The 18,822-nt window shown below is 37.4% G+C and overlaps 2 protein-coding genes across 5 annotated transcripts; one reads left to right on the top strand and one right to left on the bottom strand.

Moving 5' to 3' along the window:
* The first annotated feature begins 370 nt into the window (after positions 1 to 370).
* Positions 371 to 9,414, top strand: LOC114789316 (prolyl 4-hydroxylase subunit alpha-1). Of its 3 annotated transcripts, none has more exons than XM_028978604.1 (13): positions 371 to 564; positions 1,544 to 1,640; positions 3,126 to 3,268; positions 3,390 to 3,515; positions 3,691 to 3,918; positions 3,998 to 4,140; positions 4,457 to 4,633; positions 5,920 to 5,975; positions 6,364 to 6,460; positions 6,535 to 6,642; positions 6,718 to 6,786; positions 6,874 to 6,970; positions 7,597 to 9,414. In XM_028978604.1, the coding sequence occupies exons 1-13, from the start codon at positions 480 to 482 to the stop codon at positions 7,665 to 7,667; spliced, it is 1,497 nt and encodes a 498-aa protein (XP_028834437.1). In that variant the 5' UTR covers positions 371 to 479; the 3' UTR covers positions 7,668 to 9,414. The 3 variants fall into 3 exon arrangements, with proteins under 3 accessions (XP_028834437.1, XP_028834436.1, XP_028834438.1); XM_028978603.1 differs by having other exon boundaries at positions 3,679 to 3,918; XM_028978605.1 differs by lacking the exon at positions 3,691 to 3,918.
* Positions 8,617 to 11,416, bottom strand: LOC114789317 (protein FEV). 2 transcript variants are annotated; one of them, XM_028978606.1, is made up of 6 exons: positions 11,303 to 11,416; positions 10,671 to 10,725; positions 10,351 to 10,582; positions 10,180 to 10,282; positions 10,019 to 10,100; positions 8,617 to 9,910 (listed from the first exon to the last, which is right to left on the bottom strand). In XM_028978606.1, exons 2-6 carry the CDS (start codon positions 10,723 to 10,725, stop codon positions 9,591 to 9,593), a joined length of 792 nt encoding a protein of 263 aa, XP_028834439.1. In that variant the 5' UTR covers positions 11,303 to 11,416; the 3' UTR covers positions 8,617 to 9,590. The 2 variants fall into 2 exon arrangements, with proteins under 2 accessions (XP_028834439.1, XP_028834441.1); XM_028978608.1 differs by having other exon boundaries at positions 10,351 to 10,579.
* Between the last annotated feature and the right edge of the window lie 7,406 nt (positions 11,417 to 18,822).

The raw sequence follows: 18,822 nt of genomic DNA, 5'->3' as shown, positions 1-18,822 counted from the left end.
TTCCAGTAACTGGTTAAAACATGCTGTATTAATATAGTTTAAAAAGCATTACCCTGCATTGATGTAGTGGAGTGTTTCTTTTCAGAGAAATGCAGTTGTTTTTTCTAGTAACATACATGTGCAATAAGGTTGAATCAAATCTAATATCCAACAATGCTCCCTGTAAAATTGCATCTAACATGCGGAAATGTTTTCCTTTATAGATGCTGTATTCAGGTTAGTTTGGATTTCTCTCTTTTCTGAAAACATTTGCCAAACAATTTATGCAGACAACCAGATTGGTTGATGCGCTGTAGTGACATTGTTCCCCAACTTGTGTAACTAGCTCAGGTGGCTTGAAACCTGTTTATTCAAAGTGCAGCACATCACAGTGTAGTACGTCATCTGTGATTTATAAGGCTCACACCTGTCACCATGCCTGAGAAGGTTTTCAGACTGTGCAATTTTCAGATATTGCTTAAGCAACAGCAACATACTAAATGGATGGGTGGAGATGGCTCATTTTGACATTTCTGGCATTGCAAGGGATTGGCTTTACGAATACAGAATACTACTCTTCCACAGGTAACATTTTTCTTTGTAATTTTGTTTCTATGTTGCTGTTGTGATTTGGAAAAAGTACAAAGCACAAATGTCATGTTTTTAATAGTGAGAATAAAATGAAAAATAAAACAAATATACACCTAGGAATTAGGTTAAGTGGGTACAGTGGAAATCATACTTACACAGGAAAGAAGGTAAACTGTGTTTTTTATTTTTAAGTATGTTGGAAACTACAGAACTGTCTGGTATAAATAAAAGTGAATATTAAGGAAGTAAATGTAATTTGCTGCTGTACTTAGGTCGTTTTTTCATGTACCTGTACTTTCTTTTTTCAAAGTCAAATATCAAACTTTTTACTTCACTACATTATACAAAATCTGTTAATTTATTACGTAGTGACAGCTTTTGACCTCTCTCACACTTGTTTAGTTAGTCTCACACCTGATTAGTTCCTGCACCTTGCCCTGCACAGTCACTGAACCACAAATGTGCCAAAAATATTACTAATCAGGTTCATTGGCAAGTGCCTTACCCACTAGGCTACTTCCACCCATTATAAGCAAGGTTATGAAATGACATCTAGTGTAATTGTATGTCTATTTGACATATAATATAACTATTTTGTAGCACCTTGTATTTTAGCATTGCCAAAATGTGACCTAACCTGCTTTCAATAGCTTTATAGTAGAAATAAAAAAAAGAATAATAATTTACCCATAAGTAAATAATCAGAAAAAATAACAGCTACGGTTTACATTTTTCAGTCCATCCATACACTGTAAAAAGTGAACACTAGCTAAACTTTAAATTTAAGTAATATGTCACACAAAATATTTCATCACTATGGTTATGACAATAAACCAATCAAACCTACTGTAACCAGTTTATTTACATTACGACAATGCTAAACTGGTGATCGTTCTCAAACCCGGTCTCTGATCATGGAATTTTAGCCATTATATTTTCAAATCTGAACTGACATTTTTATTGTAATTTTCAGAACAGATGATTGATCTCATTGCACTGGATAAAGAACTTCAGATCAAGTTTGAACTGTATATCTACAAGGAGCTGGAACACGTACAGGCTTTATTCAGGTGAGGTCAGTCTCTGGACTGGGGAAAGAAAAAGTATGCAAACGAATTTCAGATGAAATGTAATAAGATCTACATCTAAGTACTGGGTATTTACAAATGTGATTTGAAAGTTCTAGTTTTCATTTTATTCAACTTTAAGTAATATCCCAACTTGTCCACATTTGCGCTGGAGGAATCTTTGCCCATTCTTCCCAGCAGAACTGCTCTAGCTCTGTTATACATGTTATATGTCTGTTATATGTCATGTACATTATGTTTATCATGTACATGAGGTACATGATGTGTATTAGAGCTGATGTGTATTAAATCTTGGCCCAGGTCAGGTTCCGGCTCAATTTCTATAATTATAGGCATCGGGTCGGACCTAACGTTTTAGCAAATTCAAATTCAAATTTTATTTGTCACATACACAGTCATACACGGTATGATATGCAGCAAAATATGCTTTGTAATTAAGTTTAAATGACAAAAACAAACTAAACGGGGTCGGAGCAGTCGCAACGGCAGCCGACCTCACTGGCACCATCTTGGAAACCAAATCACCAAAACAAATTTATAAGCAGTCTAAAGGAAATGTACTTTAGACTAGTACTATATACCACAAGCTTGACCCGACTCGACTCGAGTCCGACTAAAATGATAAAAATTGAGCCCCTGTTTGAGCCAAGATTTACAACTCTATAAGGTGCCGTCACCACGCAATGCTTCCTGGGCTCCTTTCATGGCTGCCCAGTGCTCAAGGGTGATGGTAAAAAGCAGAGCACACATTTCATGTGTCTCCATGTGCTGTGCTGCAGTGTATCTGTCACATGATTCCATCATGTGACCGGGAGTAACACGGAAACGAGGTAACGTGACTCCTATATATTAGGCTGGAGAGCAGCTGCCAATTGCTCAGTCATTGAATGACGCACGCCATTCGACTCGGCCCCGAAAACCTTCAACCCAGTAAGACCGTACCTGTCCTCTCTGTTCTCCTGATCCACGAACTCCTTCCTGTCGCCCTGTCCTGCCCTGTCTTGTGTCTTAATACGCGAACGACAACATCAGTGTGGTGTTGCGGCTCGCACCGTCCACTTTCGCAGATTAACGCGGAGGAACTTACCTGCCTCCCTGCGTCCCGCCGCACTGAGGTCTCTCGTCTCCTCCTACACGTCTCTCTCGTTCTGGTCCCGGTTCGCGTTACAGTATCACAATGACAATCACTTCACTTTCACTTTGAAGATCATTATTTTATTATTTATGACATTACATATGTGACAATAAAGATGACCCTTTATTACTAATTAATGCAGAAAACCATGATATTAAGAAGGAATTACATAATACACACTCTTTATGTGAAATAACTCATTGTTCAACTTTTACCATGAACCATAAAGGTGGGTTGGAATTCATTATCCAAACCTGATAGCAAAAGGTCTGAAGTTGGATTTTGGTGAATGAATGTTAACCCTAACACTTTGTCATTTTGTGTTTCTAAAGGGTTCTTCGACATGTTAAAAACACGATTCCTGCAATCTCTGAAACTTTCATCAGCAATCCGTTGACTGCTTATAAATTTATAGAGATGCTGATTAATAAATGGAATTTAATAGAAGAACACATTTCACAGAGTCCCTCTTTGGGTAAAGTGTCACGTGTGGTTAATCATATTCGTTAATCATAATCATGTTCTGTTTGTCATATATTGTATTCCACATAATCTGTACCTAAAGTGGTTCTTAAATTTCTCCATAACATTGACAGAATTCATTGAATATCTGGACATGGCACATGAAATGCTTCCTGATGAAGAAGATCTGTTTGGAGTGGCACTGGGTCTCTTCAGGGTTCAAGAGATATACAACCTCTATCCAGAGGATGTAATAAGAAGTTAGTCTCTGTTATACTGGAGAATATTATTATTAAGTAGTTTTTAATACATTAAGGGTAATATGTATACATATGAAGATTCTGGAGTTGATTAAATATGTTCATACCTTGTAGGAGTTTATATGATTTATATCATTTTATTGTTCCTTTTTCTGTAACACAGAAATGTCAGCAGCAACACAATTGAGCACCGATGATGCAGTCCTTATGTCAAAAGTTGCATACAGGAACAAAAATTACAAAATTGCCTATATGTGGTTGAATGAGACTTTCAAGAGGCTTGAAAAGGGGGATGCGGCAGAGGTAGAAGTGTTCGAACTGGCTCGCCTCTTGGCTTCATCATCATTTATACAGGGACATGTGCAACTAGCCATTGATGCCACCAAGTTAATTTTGGAGCATGGTACAAAAGAAGAGCAGATGCTTTACAAAAATTTCAAATCAATGCTACTCCTTTGAATAAGTGTCTTTTCCATTTTTAGATCAACATAATGAGGCTGCATGGTTCCAGCAGCTGGAATACAGAATTCATCAAATCACACATGAAGCGGATCCCAAGGTTGATCCCAGGGAACCATCCAATCAATCATATCAAGCCATGTGTCGATGGGAGGCCAACAGACTGGTAACGTCATTTGCATCACTTAATTACTGAACATATTTATAACTAAGCCAGTGTTTTAAAAATAAAAAAATTTAAATTCTGTAACCAATATATAATTTCAAAAAGATTCCATGTTTTAATTGGTCACAGACATGAATTCAATTACTGTTCTACTAAGTCATGTAATGATATGTGAGATGCATCAGAACATATTAAATTTGTATTGAAAAAAGTTTATTAATTTATAAATACATTTAATAAACATCAATTTAAATTTTGCTACAGTTACAATACAAATAATTTGTTGAAATAAAGTGCAATGTTGTTGATAACACAGAGTCCTCAACGACAGAAGATGCTCTTCTGCAGATACAGTAATGGTGGGGGAAACCCACACCTGATATACTCCCCAATGAAAGAGGAGGATGAATGGGACAATCCACGAATTATCAGATATCATAACTTCATAACTGACAAGGAAATTGATCATTTGAAGAAAGTTGCAAAATCTAAGGTACATAATTTACATATCAGCACAGAATGTGTACATCAACTTTATTACCAAATTTACAGTTTTGGGGATTTTTAAGGTGTGGTCCTTTCAGTTGATTCCACCTATTGTTGTTTTTTTTCTGTGAAAGGTGGTTTTTTTTGTATTTTCATTATCCTTAAGAAGCTGATAGTTGTGTTGTGTGCACATTACAAATCCTGCAATATGTCCTGCAATTTTTTCAATGATCATTGAAACTTTAGTAATACAGATCTTGTCATGGATTTAGGTTGTTGGATTATTATTGATTCATGAAAAAAAATCTTTTTGAATTGGCAGCAACACGTCTCAGTTTTATTGATGCAGTTCGGATGGTAGAGCAGAAAAAAAAATAGAAGTGGTACTATAAACAATCAGCTTGAGGAAATAGGTTTATTAACAACAGGTCAGACCGCATGATTCCATATAAAAAGAGCATCTTGGGGAGTTTCTACATATTGTGGAACCGACTTGGCCAGAAAATGTTTTTTCACTAAAAACAAAAGCAGCAAGTAATATTATCAAATTATCTGTGAAACAAGGGACACCAAGGCCCTTCGGTGTCACTGCATGACAGATGGGCATGAAAATCACTGCATGGGCTCAGGAACACTTTCGGAAATCATTGTCTGTGGACATGCTATTCTATCTACAAATCCATGCAAAGAAGACACCACATATGAACATACACATATATGCATGAGCTAGAGCCATAATACTGCAGCCTTCTATGGCAAAAACCTAAATTAAAATGAACTGAGGCAATTCAATGAAGTGGAAGACTGTTCTCTGGCCAGTCTGTCCTTTCAGTTAGTTATCTCCTTAAGATGGTGGTTTGGGGTTGTTGATTGAAGATAAAACCAGCTGCACCATCTATCCATTCGTAAGTGGTCATTTTAAACGTATCAACGTGTCAATTCTTTTGTTGCTTGGTGATCAGGGAGCTAATGTTGCTGACATCAGAATGGGAAATAAATATTTGTTGAGTGTCCACACGTCCTAACACAGAGATATGAAACTGAGAGGGCGTCATCGTTTCCATAATTGTATTCGTGTGATGCCCAGGAGCCACAGGGCAATCGCAGCAGGTGGTCCTACATCCATCCCAGCAGAAACAAATTAGACTTGATGGACCAGGATTCCTATCTGATCATTTATGATATATTATTTAAATGTTTTTTTAAATGTTTTTTTATGTACACACGGGATTGTAATTGGGGAAGTAATTGAAATCTCCAAAGTTGATTCTTTGCATGCTGATTTTCCCAAAGCTTCAAAGGTCTGAGACTTCACCTAACATCATTTCTAATATCCGGGTATCAAAAAGGCAAGTACATCAAATAATAATCATTTGAAAATTTTATGTGATTCTCATAATAATACTATGAGATGGCCTTATCCAGAGTGACTTATAATCAGTAGTTACTGGGACAGTCCCCCTGGAGACACTTAGGGTTAAGTGGGATTTGAACCTGGGTCTTCTGTTTCATTGGTGAGAGTGATACCCACTTGGCTACTACCACCCTGGTGATAATGATGATATACAAATATCCTACATTTGGACACATTTAACTACACTCAGTCCATTTCCATTAATCAGGTATTATTTAGAACATGTCATTAGATGAGACATACAAGGTGTTATGTAAGTAATGTATTTCTAATAAATGGTCATTTACATTTAATAATAATAACCTTTTTTTGTCAAATGTCAGTGCATTTCTCAGTGAGGAAGATCAGGGTGTATATGACGTGACACGAAGAATTGAAGATGTTACAGGCCTGGATATGGAGACAGCAGAGCCTCTGCAGGTGTATCAATGACTTCTTGGTTTTTTTCTGGCAAACTCACCTTCTCAATGTGGCTAAAAAAAAATTATTTCCAGGTTGCAAATTATGGAATTGGTGGCCACTATTCCCCACACCTTGACTTGCTTTCTAAAGAAGAGGAAGAAATCCGGCATGGCAACAGAATGGCAACATTTCAGATATATGTGAGATTTGAACTTTTATTTTTATGTCAAACACTATAATATATTTTTACATAGAACAGCATATGTTTCATGCAGATGAGTGATGTTGAACTGGGAGGGGCTACTGTGTTCCCGACAATAGGGGCTACATTAAAGATTCAAAAGGTAACAACACACAAGTTAATTTATGGTGAAAATCTGTCTTCAGTAGCCATTGGAGGAAAATCTTTAATATGTTAATTGTTTCCTCAGGGATCGGCAGTATTGTGGTACAACCTCCTGTATAGCGGAGAGCATGATGTGCGCTCACTTCATGCTGGATGCCCTGTGTATCTAGGCAATAAATGGAGTAAGTCAATCCAAACACATCTGAAGTGCGTGGGTTTAAAGTTGAATCTGCCACCCAGAAGCATCAGAATCTTAAAGAATTCTTGATTGTTGTTCAGGCAGAACAATGAGCTAACAGTTCAGCAAACATTAAGGAAACTAGACCACAATATATTTAATATTATCTGGTTGTTGTCAATCTAATAAGAATGTGGGAAAAAACATCTACCATTGTGGTGCTAAATTGAATTCAAGGAGTTTAAAGTGAGTTTTATAAAGAGGAGCTTTACTGACACTCACTATGTCCCAAAAGAAGCATCAGGAGTTGCGCAACACAGATTATGTGCCATAAAGAAAAACGAATACTTCCCAATTAATGATCTACTCTACTTAGCACAAACGGGTAAATAATAGTCATAAGTCTCCCATACTAGCTACAAAATCATAATTTAGCCTTTTAGCAACTATTGTCTTGCATTGGTGAATTGTAAAGGAAAGAGCATGAGGTGTCAGCAGAGAGGTCTGTGTTTCTCCTGATATACTGCTCCCTGTTTGATAAAGTATTAATTTTGCCAATTGGCCAAATCTTACACATTGCACCTTTAATCGGTAGAAATTTTGCATTATTTTTACTTTGTCCTCTTACAGTTGCCACCAAATGGATTCATGGGTACGGACAGGAGTTCAGAAGGAGGTGTTCTTTGTCAGAACTTGACTAACCAGGAAGGAGCCATCATGATCCCAAATTTCCTTTTCACAAACATTTACATTCCATTTACTCAAAATACATAATTCTTTTAGAGTGTGATTTAAAGACTCTTCATTTTGACTCCTTGATACTCTGGTTTAAGCTATTCTGTAAGCATGTTTTTGTGGAATAAATCGCTGTCCTGACTTTATTATGTTTTAGCCCATAATATTGTTTAATGACACCTAATCTTGATCTTGTGTGAAACTACACAGTATTATGGAGCATTCTGTTTACAAATCCACTGAATGTGCAATTGTACAGGACATTTTTCTCTCTCTTTTTTTTGGTGTAGCTTCTCTTCAGCAACTTGCTGAACCAATATTGTTGAGGTACTTACACTTACCTTTCAAAAGTTTAGGGTTATTTAGAAACAAATAAAAAAAATCCAGCTTTTACTTTCGTCAAAAAATTAGGAGCATTTACCATGAGCATTCCAGATATCAGTTTGCATAGGAATGATGTGCATTGTTTAGATTATTGGAAGCCATACAATCATTAAAAACTGTTTTAAAATGTGAAAAAGACCAAAGAAGGAACCAGGAAACAAAGATGGAAGGGTAGGGGTGGTAGAGATATGTGTTTCCCATGCTGTTTCAAGTACAGGATGTAGCAGGAGATTAAAAACAGAAGATTGGTATTATTTATTACTTTGTTAGGGTCTTTATGAGACTATATTGCACTATTACTACTGTTCTGTTTTTAATTTCCTCTTATTGCGTTGAACTTGTTTTTTAGGACCAAAGAATTCCCCTCTGGATAAATTAAGTTTTTTCTTATCTTCTTATCTTATCTTCATTCCCAGTTCATAATCCTGCTTTCTGTCATCGCATGTGGATCAGCTCTGCAGTGAATGTATAGTCAAATCTTTTTTGTCAGACCAAATATCAATGAAGCACAAATGCCGACATTACATTAACTTTATTCTCCAGAAATCAAGTTAAACAAAGCAGTATCGCAAAATCTGTATACTCAACAGGTGAGGCAGACTGTGCTGTCACAAGAAACATTAAACGGAGGCATCTTTATACAGTTCAGGGAAAGTCTAATGCTCATAAGCATCCAATAGAAACTGCATGCTAAACACAAATTTGCCTGCTTCATGTAGCCTTCTTAAACATTTTAGACATATACATACAATCACACTCTCTCCTATATCTTTTTATACACTTTTGAAAAACAATGCATTATTAACATACTGAGTGCATTTACTTTTTACAGGCTTTTAAAAAACCTAGTATATTTTTGTACTAAAGTAGTGGTAATGATATTAATTTAAAAACCTTAGAAGTTTACTATTTGCATGATTTTGTTTCACACTTATTTCACAAACTGAATATGTCAGTGTTAAATTATGCTATACAATGTTTAACACTCTATAGAATACATTTAAAATTGATTATGTGATGCTACCCTTGATTGATTGTGTTTTGCTACCCTTCAAGTAGATAATTGAGACATATAAAGTTTTTTTTCTCACTCCCATGTTGTTCACTGACCTAATGGGTGCTACATGTTCTATTGCTTTTGTTTTGTGTGATTCCGGCCATCATGCCATGCTTTCATTTGAAAACTATTGTGAGACATATGTATGCATTCTCCTTCCTCACCATGTCTGACCACCGCAACATAAATGTAAAGCTTATTTTAGTTGGCATTATATAAGCACTGGCATATTTGCTCTGTATTCAAGTATAAAATAAACTGTGTCAAAAGAACATGAAAATAATAGACTGAATATATTTTAATGTATTCATCTTCTGATTACAATTAATAATAATTCAATACTGTACTTTTTTTACTATACAAGGGAAGTGCAATAACCCCAAAATTATCCAATTCTTCAATACAAGGTTAAAATATAATGACACTGATATACAGTAACTGCAGCAACTTAGACATCCTGTACATTTTTCCTATTTCTACCACTGGGTGCTCCCTTGTCTGATTTGGCAGCTCCACTGCTGCTGTCCCCAGGGCCAGGAGTTCTGTTCAGACACCATTCTGGATATACTTTAGCTGGCCAGCTATTTGATGTTTCAGAAAACTCTAGGGAACCCTGGACCAATGGAAGACTGGATAACATTTTAGCACTAGGGGGAGGTGGGGCACAGTTGAATGGGATCTGTCCTTGAATTTGATAATTTTGGGTGAATGGGAAGGGCTTGGGGAAGCAATATGGAAAAAGCAAAGGATGAGATGGAGATGGTAAGACTGAAAACACATAAAAATAGAAAAAGTTATAATTACAATTTAATTTGTGAATACAATTTAGTTTAAATTAATTTAAGGGATTTGATAAGAAAAGAAGATTTCTCATACCCCGGTCCATGGATGCCCCACTTCCATAGCGTAAGAACATACTATCGGATGAAAAAGATGGAAAGGTGACAGTGGGCGTGGCCTAAAGGGACAGAAAAATATAAACAAATGTCATGGTAGACACTGACAAAGACATCCCATACACAGTTTCTCATACTAACCTGTTGGCAGGGATAGTTGACCAAAATCAGTTTACTGAAGTTAAACTTGTAGGTGAATCTTTTTCCTTTGGTCTTGTGCAGAATCCTCTTATTATAATAATATCTGAAAAAAATCCTAGATTTGAGTACTGTGTGTGTGTACATGTGTGTTTGAGTGTGTTTTCATCATACCTCAGTGCACGACTGAGTTTATCATAGTTCATATGGGGTTTTCCTTTCCTCTCTCCCCATAGTTTAGCAAGTCTGTCAGGATCTCTTATTACAAACTCTCCCCACTCTCCACCCCAGCCAATGGCTCCACCTTCACCATGCCCCAGCAGCTCCAACAGAAAGTGCCACAGCTGCACCTGCCGTGAGCCTGGGGACCAGGCAGGTTTATATGCCCAATCAGGGAAAAGCACTGCTGGAGCAAATAAGAAACAAAGCAAGACAATGGACATTAAAAATGGAAAAAATTACAAAGATTAATACCCCAAGACAACCTTACTTACTTCTGCTCCAGTATGAGTTGAGAGGCCCAACTGAAGCAGTGCAGTTACATTGCATCTGTCAATAAAAAAGATCTGTAATCTCATCATATTATATTTGTTCTAGTATATTATGTCTACAACAACACAAGGGGAAATTCATTTAAGGTTGTCATATACAGATTTATTGAATACAGAAGTGTATGCAAATTATTTAACTAGAAAAGTAAAAAAAAGTTGCAGCAAGTACGTGATTATAATTTTCATGCCATTACTCATTCTCTAAAGTCACTTAAGCATTTAACTGTAAGGTTAAATCCATTTTATTTAAATTTACAAAACAGGTCAAAGGCAATATAGACATGGGACATTTCTTTGGTAGGTAAGTCCAATTAAATGTTCCAGCTACTTGTGTCTGTCTTACTGAATGTTACATATTTATTCTTTGTTAAAGAATAAATATGATAAATTTTTTATTGTTTGAAATCTTTAAATCCATTAACTGTTGGTCATATAACCCTTTGTCAGTTTTTACCATGTGAATATAATTCAGCACATGCATCTCTCCTTTACCTTCAGTTCTCAGAGCAACAGAGAAGAATGCTACCATCTGAATGTTCCCTGATCAGCAGTTAATCACAAGTTATAAACGTTACCTTGACAGACAGAACACGACCCTGCACACGTGGCCTCTTCCTCGGTGAAGTCCAAATTGAGTGAGTTGTCGAATGGTGGATAGAAGAAAGTCACCAGCAAACCTCCTGTAATTATCTGCAACCCCAATCTCTTCTCTGGTGCTACTCACTTACGGTCACCACCCCCCCACCACCCATCACCCCACCCGCCACACGCATCATCACTGGGCCAATGACATAATGTTTTATCACATAGGTTTAAGTAAATTATTTCATCATAGTTTGCACCACATGATCAACCTACATATGTCTTACAATTACAAATGCAAGAGAAAAGGCAAATAAAAAAATGGGTAAAAATGAAATGAATAAAATTTATGGAATAGTGATTATGTTCCAAACCTAGCTTCATAGTGATTATATTTCTTATTTTTCAATATTTTTCTCAGTGGAATTCCGTTACACACTCTTTCTACCTCTATTTCTCTTGTGACACCAGAGGCTTTTAATTCCAGTGTAAACACAAATACAGATCCAGACAGGCATCAATAATGCATGCTGCTAATTGAGTTGAACGTTGTGCTTTTAGCAGGACTTCGACCTGGGCCATGGGCACATGCCCCAAGATGGAGAGAGAGAAAGGCACATGGAACTTAACTCATATTTCTCACTCTCGCCCCCCCTCAACCCACACACACACACACACACACACACAGGACAACTAAATCATATAGATCACAGAAACAAACTATACGTTTTATTGAGGAAACTGTTTCCTAGAACTCAGATGAATCTGAAGAAGATGAATTTACTGTTTGTTTTATGGCCAGCAAAGCAGGGGATAATCTGCTACTTCAGTTCTCTCTCATTCCTCTCTCTCATCCTCTTCTTAATGCGTGTGTGTGTGTGTCTCCTGGCTCTAAGAATAATCGTTCTGCAAATGTGATCATCATCATTTTCATGTTTAAACAAAGATGAATGTATGGATGAGAATGTTCAATGTATTCAGAATGTAATAGAATCTGTGCAAGACAGAGCATCTTAAGCCTCTGACCAACATCAAAACACTGATTTTAACCTATTGGCATATCTAAATACATTTAGTCTAATTTAACTGAATTATAAGGTTTGTGACTGAATCCTTTAGATCAGATATGTTCATTCTCTGGCTCTGCTTCAGAGCTTCTGACACAGCCACTATTTTCAGGTCCAATTAAGAACCCAGCATTTCAAATCTCAGTAGATCTTAATGGCTCCTGAATCACCAACTGTTGTGAAAAGTGTGTGTGTGTCTGTGTGTGTGTTTGAATAAGGAATTAGGCCTGTAGGATGTGCATGTGTTTTCAGGTCCTCCTCCGTGTCTCAGAGGTCAGATCCTGTTATCAGTAATAAGGATGAAGGATTTAGTGTGTTTGTGCTGGGCTCTGTAATCACAGCTCACTGGAAGACTCACTGGGACGATGTGGAAGAACAAAGAACAAGAAGAAAAAAAAAAAACCCGAGTGTATAAGTTTAATGTTGACTTGTGAGATTGTGAGGTTCTACAGCATTGAGTGCTTGACGCGTGTGGTACGGTTAGCGTGTGAGACGTTGACAGTATTGCAGCGTGTGTTTGTGTTAATCAGGCTGAGATTACGGCTCTCGGGGGTTTAGCGAGCTGATGCTAAAGCTAATGCCCTCTGAGCTAAATCCACTTAATCACAGAAGGTTACCGCTACCCCTGCTCTGCCTTTCCTGCTGACTCCTCTTTCCCTTCTGCCCTCGCATGAAATCTGTTCGTTTCTCTCTTTATCATGCCAAACTATTTTTTTTCTTTCATTCTCTGGAGGATTGTGGTTTCTAAAAGGTTTTTGTTAGTTTCCTATCCCTCCATTTTCCACTGTCCAAGGAAAAAATATATCCGAGTGAAACTTAAGAGGACAAATGAGGTCTGTGTGTGTGTGTGTGTGTGTGTGTGTGTGAGAGAGAGAGAGAGAGAGAGAGAGAGAGAGAGAGAGACAGAGGATACTGGAGGAAGGATAGCAGCATGAAAAGCACTGAGATAGAACTGATGCATTAGGAATATTAGGGACACCAGTACAGTTTGGTTATGTGAGGACCCAAGAGAACTCTGTGACTTTACAGTCTATGCAAGCCTGGTTCTCAGGACCTGGGACCATCGTGGGCTGCATGTCACCAGGAGCCATACACAACTGTAGCCAGGTTGATTATAGTTGCTTAGGTGGAATTCTGCCACTGAGCAAAGCACTTTCCCCACACACTGCACCCCGGGAGCCTATCAGGGCTGCCCACTGCTCACTAAGGGTGATGGTTAAAAGCAGAGGACACATTTCATTGTGAGCATGTGCTGTGTTTCCCAATCACTTCACTTTTTTCACGGTAGTTATGTAGAAAATGACAATTGGTAAAAAATACATTATTGTGAAATTATTGGCCATCCCCAATAATCCCCAATAAAGGCGTGGTTCTGCAGGTGGTGACCCAGCAACAGGACCACTACCTCCGCCTTTGTGTAAGATGGAACACTGCCAGAGCCCTGCAAAATGACCTACAGCAGGCCACAAATGTGTAGGTGTCTGCTCAAACAGGTTCACACTGAGCACATGTGACAGAGGTGACAGAGTCTGGAGACGCTGTGGAGAACATTCTGCAACATCCTCCAACATGACTGGTTTGGCAGCATGACCGTGTGGAGTGGCATTTCTTTGGGGGGCCGCACAGCCCTTCATGTGTACCCCAGAGGTAGCATGACTGCCATTAGGTACCGAGATGAGATCCTCAGACCCCTTGTGAGACCATATGCTGGTGTGATTAGTCCTGAGTTCCTGCTAATGCAAGACAATGCTAGACCTTATGTGGCTGGAATGTGTCAGCAGTTCCTGCGAGATGAAGACATTTATTCTACAGACTGGCCCGCCCGTATTGAGCACATATGGGACATCATGTCTCGTTCCATCCACCAACGCCACGTTGCACCACAAACTGTCTAGGATTTGGGGGATGCTTTAGTCCAGGTCTTGGAGGAGATCCCTCAGGAGACCACCTGCCACCTCATCAGGAGCATGACCAGGCATCATACAGGCATGTGGAGGCCACACACATTACTGAGCCTTATTTTGATGTATTTTAAGGACATTACATCAAATTTAGATCAGCCTGTAGAATGTTTTTTCTTCTTTAATTTTGAGTGTAATTTACATACATATTAATCAGACACTACATTGTCGCTTGGAAGTTTAAGAATGCTCTAGAATGTTCAGAATTTCTTCATACATATGTAAAATATTTTCAACAAGTCCTAAAAGTAGATACGAGCCCAATTAAACAAAGGAGACAACATGTTGTGTATGATTGTGACAAAATATTAAACTTGATTATTTACTGAGAAAAAAATTATATTAGATATCTGTATGTGGCAAAAGAATAGGAACCTTATCATTTAGTATATGTTGTGACCTCCTTGTGCAGCAATAACTGACAAACCACCATTAACTGTTGATCAGTCCTGCACATCACCCTGGATAATCTTTATCCTGTTCCTTTTCCCCGGTTTTGTGCAGGTGGAGGATAAATGTTGGTGCATGTTTCCTCACTGAGGCCATGCCATATGTTCTGGGACGGGCTCCCTTATTAGAATTAAGTGGTTATAGATAGTGAATGAGTGCAAATTCAGGAAAATGTATATCACCATGGTGTGATAAATGATTATTAAGTGATACTGACCCCTGCTGGTCATCATAAAAAATACATGATTCATCAATCCAATCCACCTATTGAGCATGAATTTGCGCTAATGGAAACCTAGAACACAGATTCAAACCCACAAACTTGGAGATCTGTAGCACATATTAATACCCACAGTGCCATTGTGTATCAGTTACATGATTCATAATTAGATCAAATAAACACTTGTAAATGTAAATATGAACAAAAAGGACGATTAGACAATGCAAAAAATACACACTTCAAACACACTTATTTTATTTTAGCACACTGAAGCTCTAATAAGATTATTCAGAAGAGTTTTTAAGTTGTTTTATTCATAAAAAATTCATATCATTTATTCACAACACCTGTAACATCAATAAGCCCACACTGCTATCCATCAGTTGAGGTGAATATTAAAAAAAAACATTTAGTGAAGAAATACAGGGCAAGTCATATATGTTGATGGGTTGAGCTCTCAGACTGGATATGCTCCTATTTGGCTACAAGATTGGCTACAGTAGAGATCTCCATGTGTCTAAGTACATCCTGCAACGCACAGTCTGATCAGAACAACACTTCAGAAAGAGTTATAAGTTGTGGCTTTAGTCAGCATGCCAAATGCTTCCCCATGTTGTTTTGACTCTTGTCATGGATGAATGTCAGTCTGGTTATCTTGGGGATCAAGATAAGGTTCAAGGTAAGGTTCATTGTTCAACTCTGGGCCTTTTCTTTGCTTTCTTCTACAGACAGGATTTAATTGCTAGAACAATATCGAAAACTTGCAGATATCCAAAATGTAATACTTCCAAGTCAAAACAAACATTTCAGACATCCACAACAAAATTCTTCCTAGCCAGTATTGCTCTTTCAGATATCGCCCACCATTCTTCCTAGGAGAAATGTCACATTTCCAATTCACGTCTATTGGGCTTTCCATTTAAGATATCCAAAATGATATTTCAGAAATCCAGAATCTGCGGTCATCCTGCAGTAACATTCTTGCTAGCAGAAATAAACATTTTTAATATCTACAATCCAATTCTTACTATTCAGTAAGAATAATAAGAATTTTGGATATACAAAATTAAAAATGGTATGGTACCAGGTACAGCAACACTATTCTGCTATGCATATTATGTGTGTTTACATGCCTGTGGTGTTTCATTGAGGTCTATTTACCAAGGTTACTCTTTATTGATTGTGTTGATAGAAGCTGGGGCTTCTGATCAAACCAGTAAATTAAAATGAGACATTAGAGCCACAATACATGCATTGTGCAGAAATTTAAATTGAGGACATTTACTGGAGTACAATTTTACCCTGGGTACTGATGTACACTGTTTGTGTACTTCATCCACCACTGCCTCACATAGATTGACATGACATGACATGACATGATTGTGGGATCCAGGTGGTTTAGCTCGTACCCGGAGGTAGCCGCAGGCAGCACTCGGCAAGAGAGACAACAGCTCTTGTCTATGGAAGTTCCTTGTCATGCCATTTGGACTGTGCAATGGCCCTGCCACTTTTGAGAGGCTGATGGAGCACGTGCTAGCTGATATACTGGGTCACAGTTTGATTTCCACCCATTGACTCAAATGATTTTTGTGGTTTTTACCTCACATTTTATGACATTTAACAGTCTGCTCAACAGTACTGCTCACCTGATCCCTCCATCTCTGAAGGCAAAAGGAAGACTCTTCCTTCATCTAGACTCTTCTCTGTCTTGGGAATGAACTTCCCCTTGAGGTCAGAACAGCACAGTCACTGAGCACTTTCAAATGGCAGCTCAAGACCTTCCTCTTTAGACAATATTTAGATTAACTTGTAACCTTCATATTGTCTTATTTATGTATAGAAACTACAACATTGTGAATTAAGATTGTATTCATAGTTGGGGGTCCTGTTGAACCAGAATTGATCACTTCATCGATGGTAACATGGAAGCACGTTGTAAGTCGGTCTGGATAAGGGTGTCTGCCAAATGCTTTACTTTACTTTATTTAGCAGAAATGCCTTAAATGTGTCTCATGTTTCCTAAATGAAGAATCACTTCAGAAGGACCCAGTTGTGAAACAGAACATCAGTAATTTTACCTTCCAATTAGCAACTTATAAAACAGAAACAGACGACGGAGCTTTTTTTTTCCTTTTATACTTTATAATGTTAAGATATTGTCTTCATCACCACCACCATTCTCATAATTTCCACTATATGTAAACAGACTCAGAGAAGAGCTTCATTCTGGCCTTCGGTTCTTGGCATGAACAATAGCATACAATCATGAGCAAACCATGATCATTGTAATAAATAACAAAGCCTGCAGGAATCATTCAACCCACTACAGAGGATCAGTCAACCAACGAGTAATGTTACGTGTGTGTGTGTGTCCGAATCTTATGATAACTCTGGTTAGTAGGGTGTTAAAAACATAAGATAATAATGCCAGTAAAGAATCATATTAAATTACACAAAACATCAAATTAAATAAACAAAAAACAAAGCATACTCTCAACATATAGTGTTAAAGATAGCTAGTGCAACATTTCAGCTTTGACACCATCCATTTAACAAGAGCTAGCATCTTTACAAAGAAAATGAATAAACCACAGTTTTAAAATACATAATGCCATCACATTAAGAAACGGGAGAGAAAAAAAAGTTGACCTAGTTGGTCGCATCTAAATGTTTGTCTAAAATCAATGGTTTAGAGAAATATGTGAGGTCTGTAATATACAGTGAGGAAAATAAGTTCTTGATACATTTTTTTCAAGTTTCCCCCACTTATAAGGAATGGAGAGATCAGTCATTTTCATAGTAGGTTTACTTCAACTATGAAACATAATCTAAACAAATCCAGAAAATTACATTGTATGCTTTGAAATAATATTTTGATTTTATTGCATGAAATAAGTATTTGATAACATACCAAACAGCAGGAATTCTGGCTTTCACAGACCTGTTAAATCCTCCAATTATTGCCTGTATTAATTGCACTCGTTTTAACTCAATACCGGTATAAAAGACACTTGTCCTCACACTCAGACTCCCAACATCTCCACTATAGGCAAAGCAAAGCTTTCTTAGAACACCAGGGACAAAACTGTAGACCCTCACAAGGCTTGAATCACAAACTGCCAAGGTGCCACTGAGCAAATTACCATCCTCACAGCTGAGCACTGCTCACTAAGGCCGATAGTTTAAATGCAGAGGACACATTTCATTGTGTTACTTTTTTTTTTTTTTTTTTTTTTTTACTTTGATATCCCTGCTGCAGTGTGTGCAAACCTGGTGAAGAACTACAGGAAACACTTGACCTATTTTTTTTTTCGGTTCCAAATTTTAATATTTTAATATTTTCTCTATTATAATCAAATACTTATTTCATGTAATAAAAAGAAATATAATTATTTAAAATCATACAGTGTGATTTTCCCCACCGTAAACCCTGTAGGTGCAGATTTCAAGTCTGATGTAACAAAGCCACACTTCTGAATTTAGTCTATTTGTATATGTGTCTGCATGTATGTATATGTAATGTGTGCATATTTGGAATGGTCTATTGTGGTGTGAATTTTTGCAAACAAGGAATAATGTGAAGAAACATTCCATATTTGCATTAAAACTAGTGGAGATGCTCGGCATCCTGTTCCTCCACCTGCTTACATCAGTCTCCCACTTCCTTGTGATATAAGGCCTCTGATCTGCTTTGGACCAAACAGTTTGACTAAAATATGTAACATTTACAAATATATATATTATACAAGGAATTCACATATAATGCAGAGAATTCAAAAGACAACCATATCCTACCTCCTCTCTAGGTCAGGTAA

This window comes from Denticeps clupeoides, chromosome 4, assembly GCF_900700375.1.
Source record: "Denticeps clupeoides chromosome 4, fDenClu1.1, whole genome shotgun sequence".
Lineage (NCBI taxonomy): Eukaryota > Metazoa > Chordata > Actinopteri > Clupeiformes > Denticipitidae > Denticeps > Denticeps clupeoides.
Note: the sequence above shows the minus strand (reverse complement) of the source record. Positions and strands in the feature narration are given on the sequence as shown.

Excerpts from the sequence above, each read along its gene's own strand:
- LOC114789317 (XM_028978606.1), bottom strand. The coding sequence starts at position 10,725 with ATGCAATGTAACTGCACTGCTTCAGTTGGGCCTCTCAACTCATACTGG. Across the intron at positions 10,101-10,179 it reads TCAACTATCCCTGCCAACAG|GCCACGCCCACTGTCACCTT; the intron begins GTTAGTATGAGA and ends CTGTCCCTTTAG. Across the intron at positions 9,911-10,018 it reads TGGGGCATCCATGGACCGGG|TCTTACCATCTCCATCTCAT; the intron begins GTATGAGAAATC and ends ATGTGTTTTCAG.
- LOC114789316 (XM_028978603.1), top strand. The coding sequence starts at position 480 with ATGGATGGGTGGAGATGGCTCATTTTGACATTTCTGGCATTGCAAGGG. Across the intron at positions 565-1,543 it reads AGAATACTACTCTTCCACAG|AACAGATGATTGATCTCATT; the intron begins GTAACATTTTTC and ends TGTAATTTTCAG. Across the intron at positions 1,641-3,125 it reads CACGTACAGGCTTTATTCAG|GGTTCTTCGACATGTTAAAA; the intron begins GTGAGGTCAGTC and ends GTGTTTCTAAAG.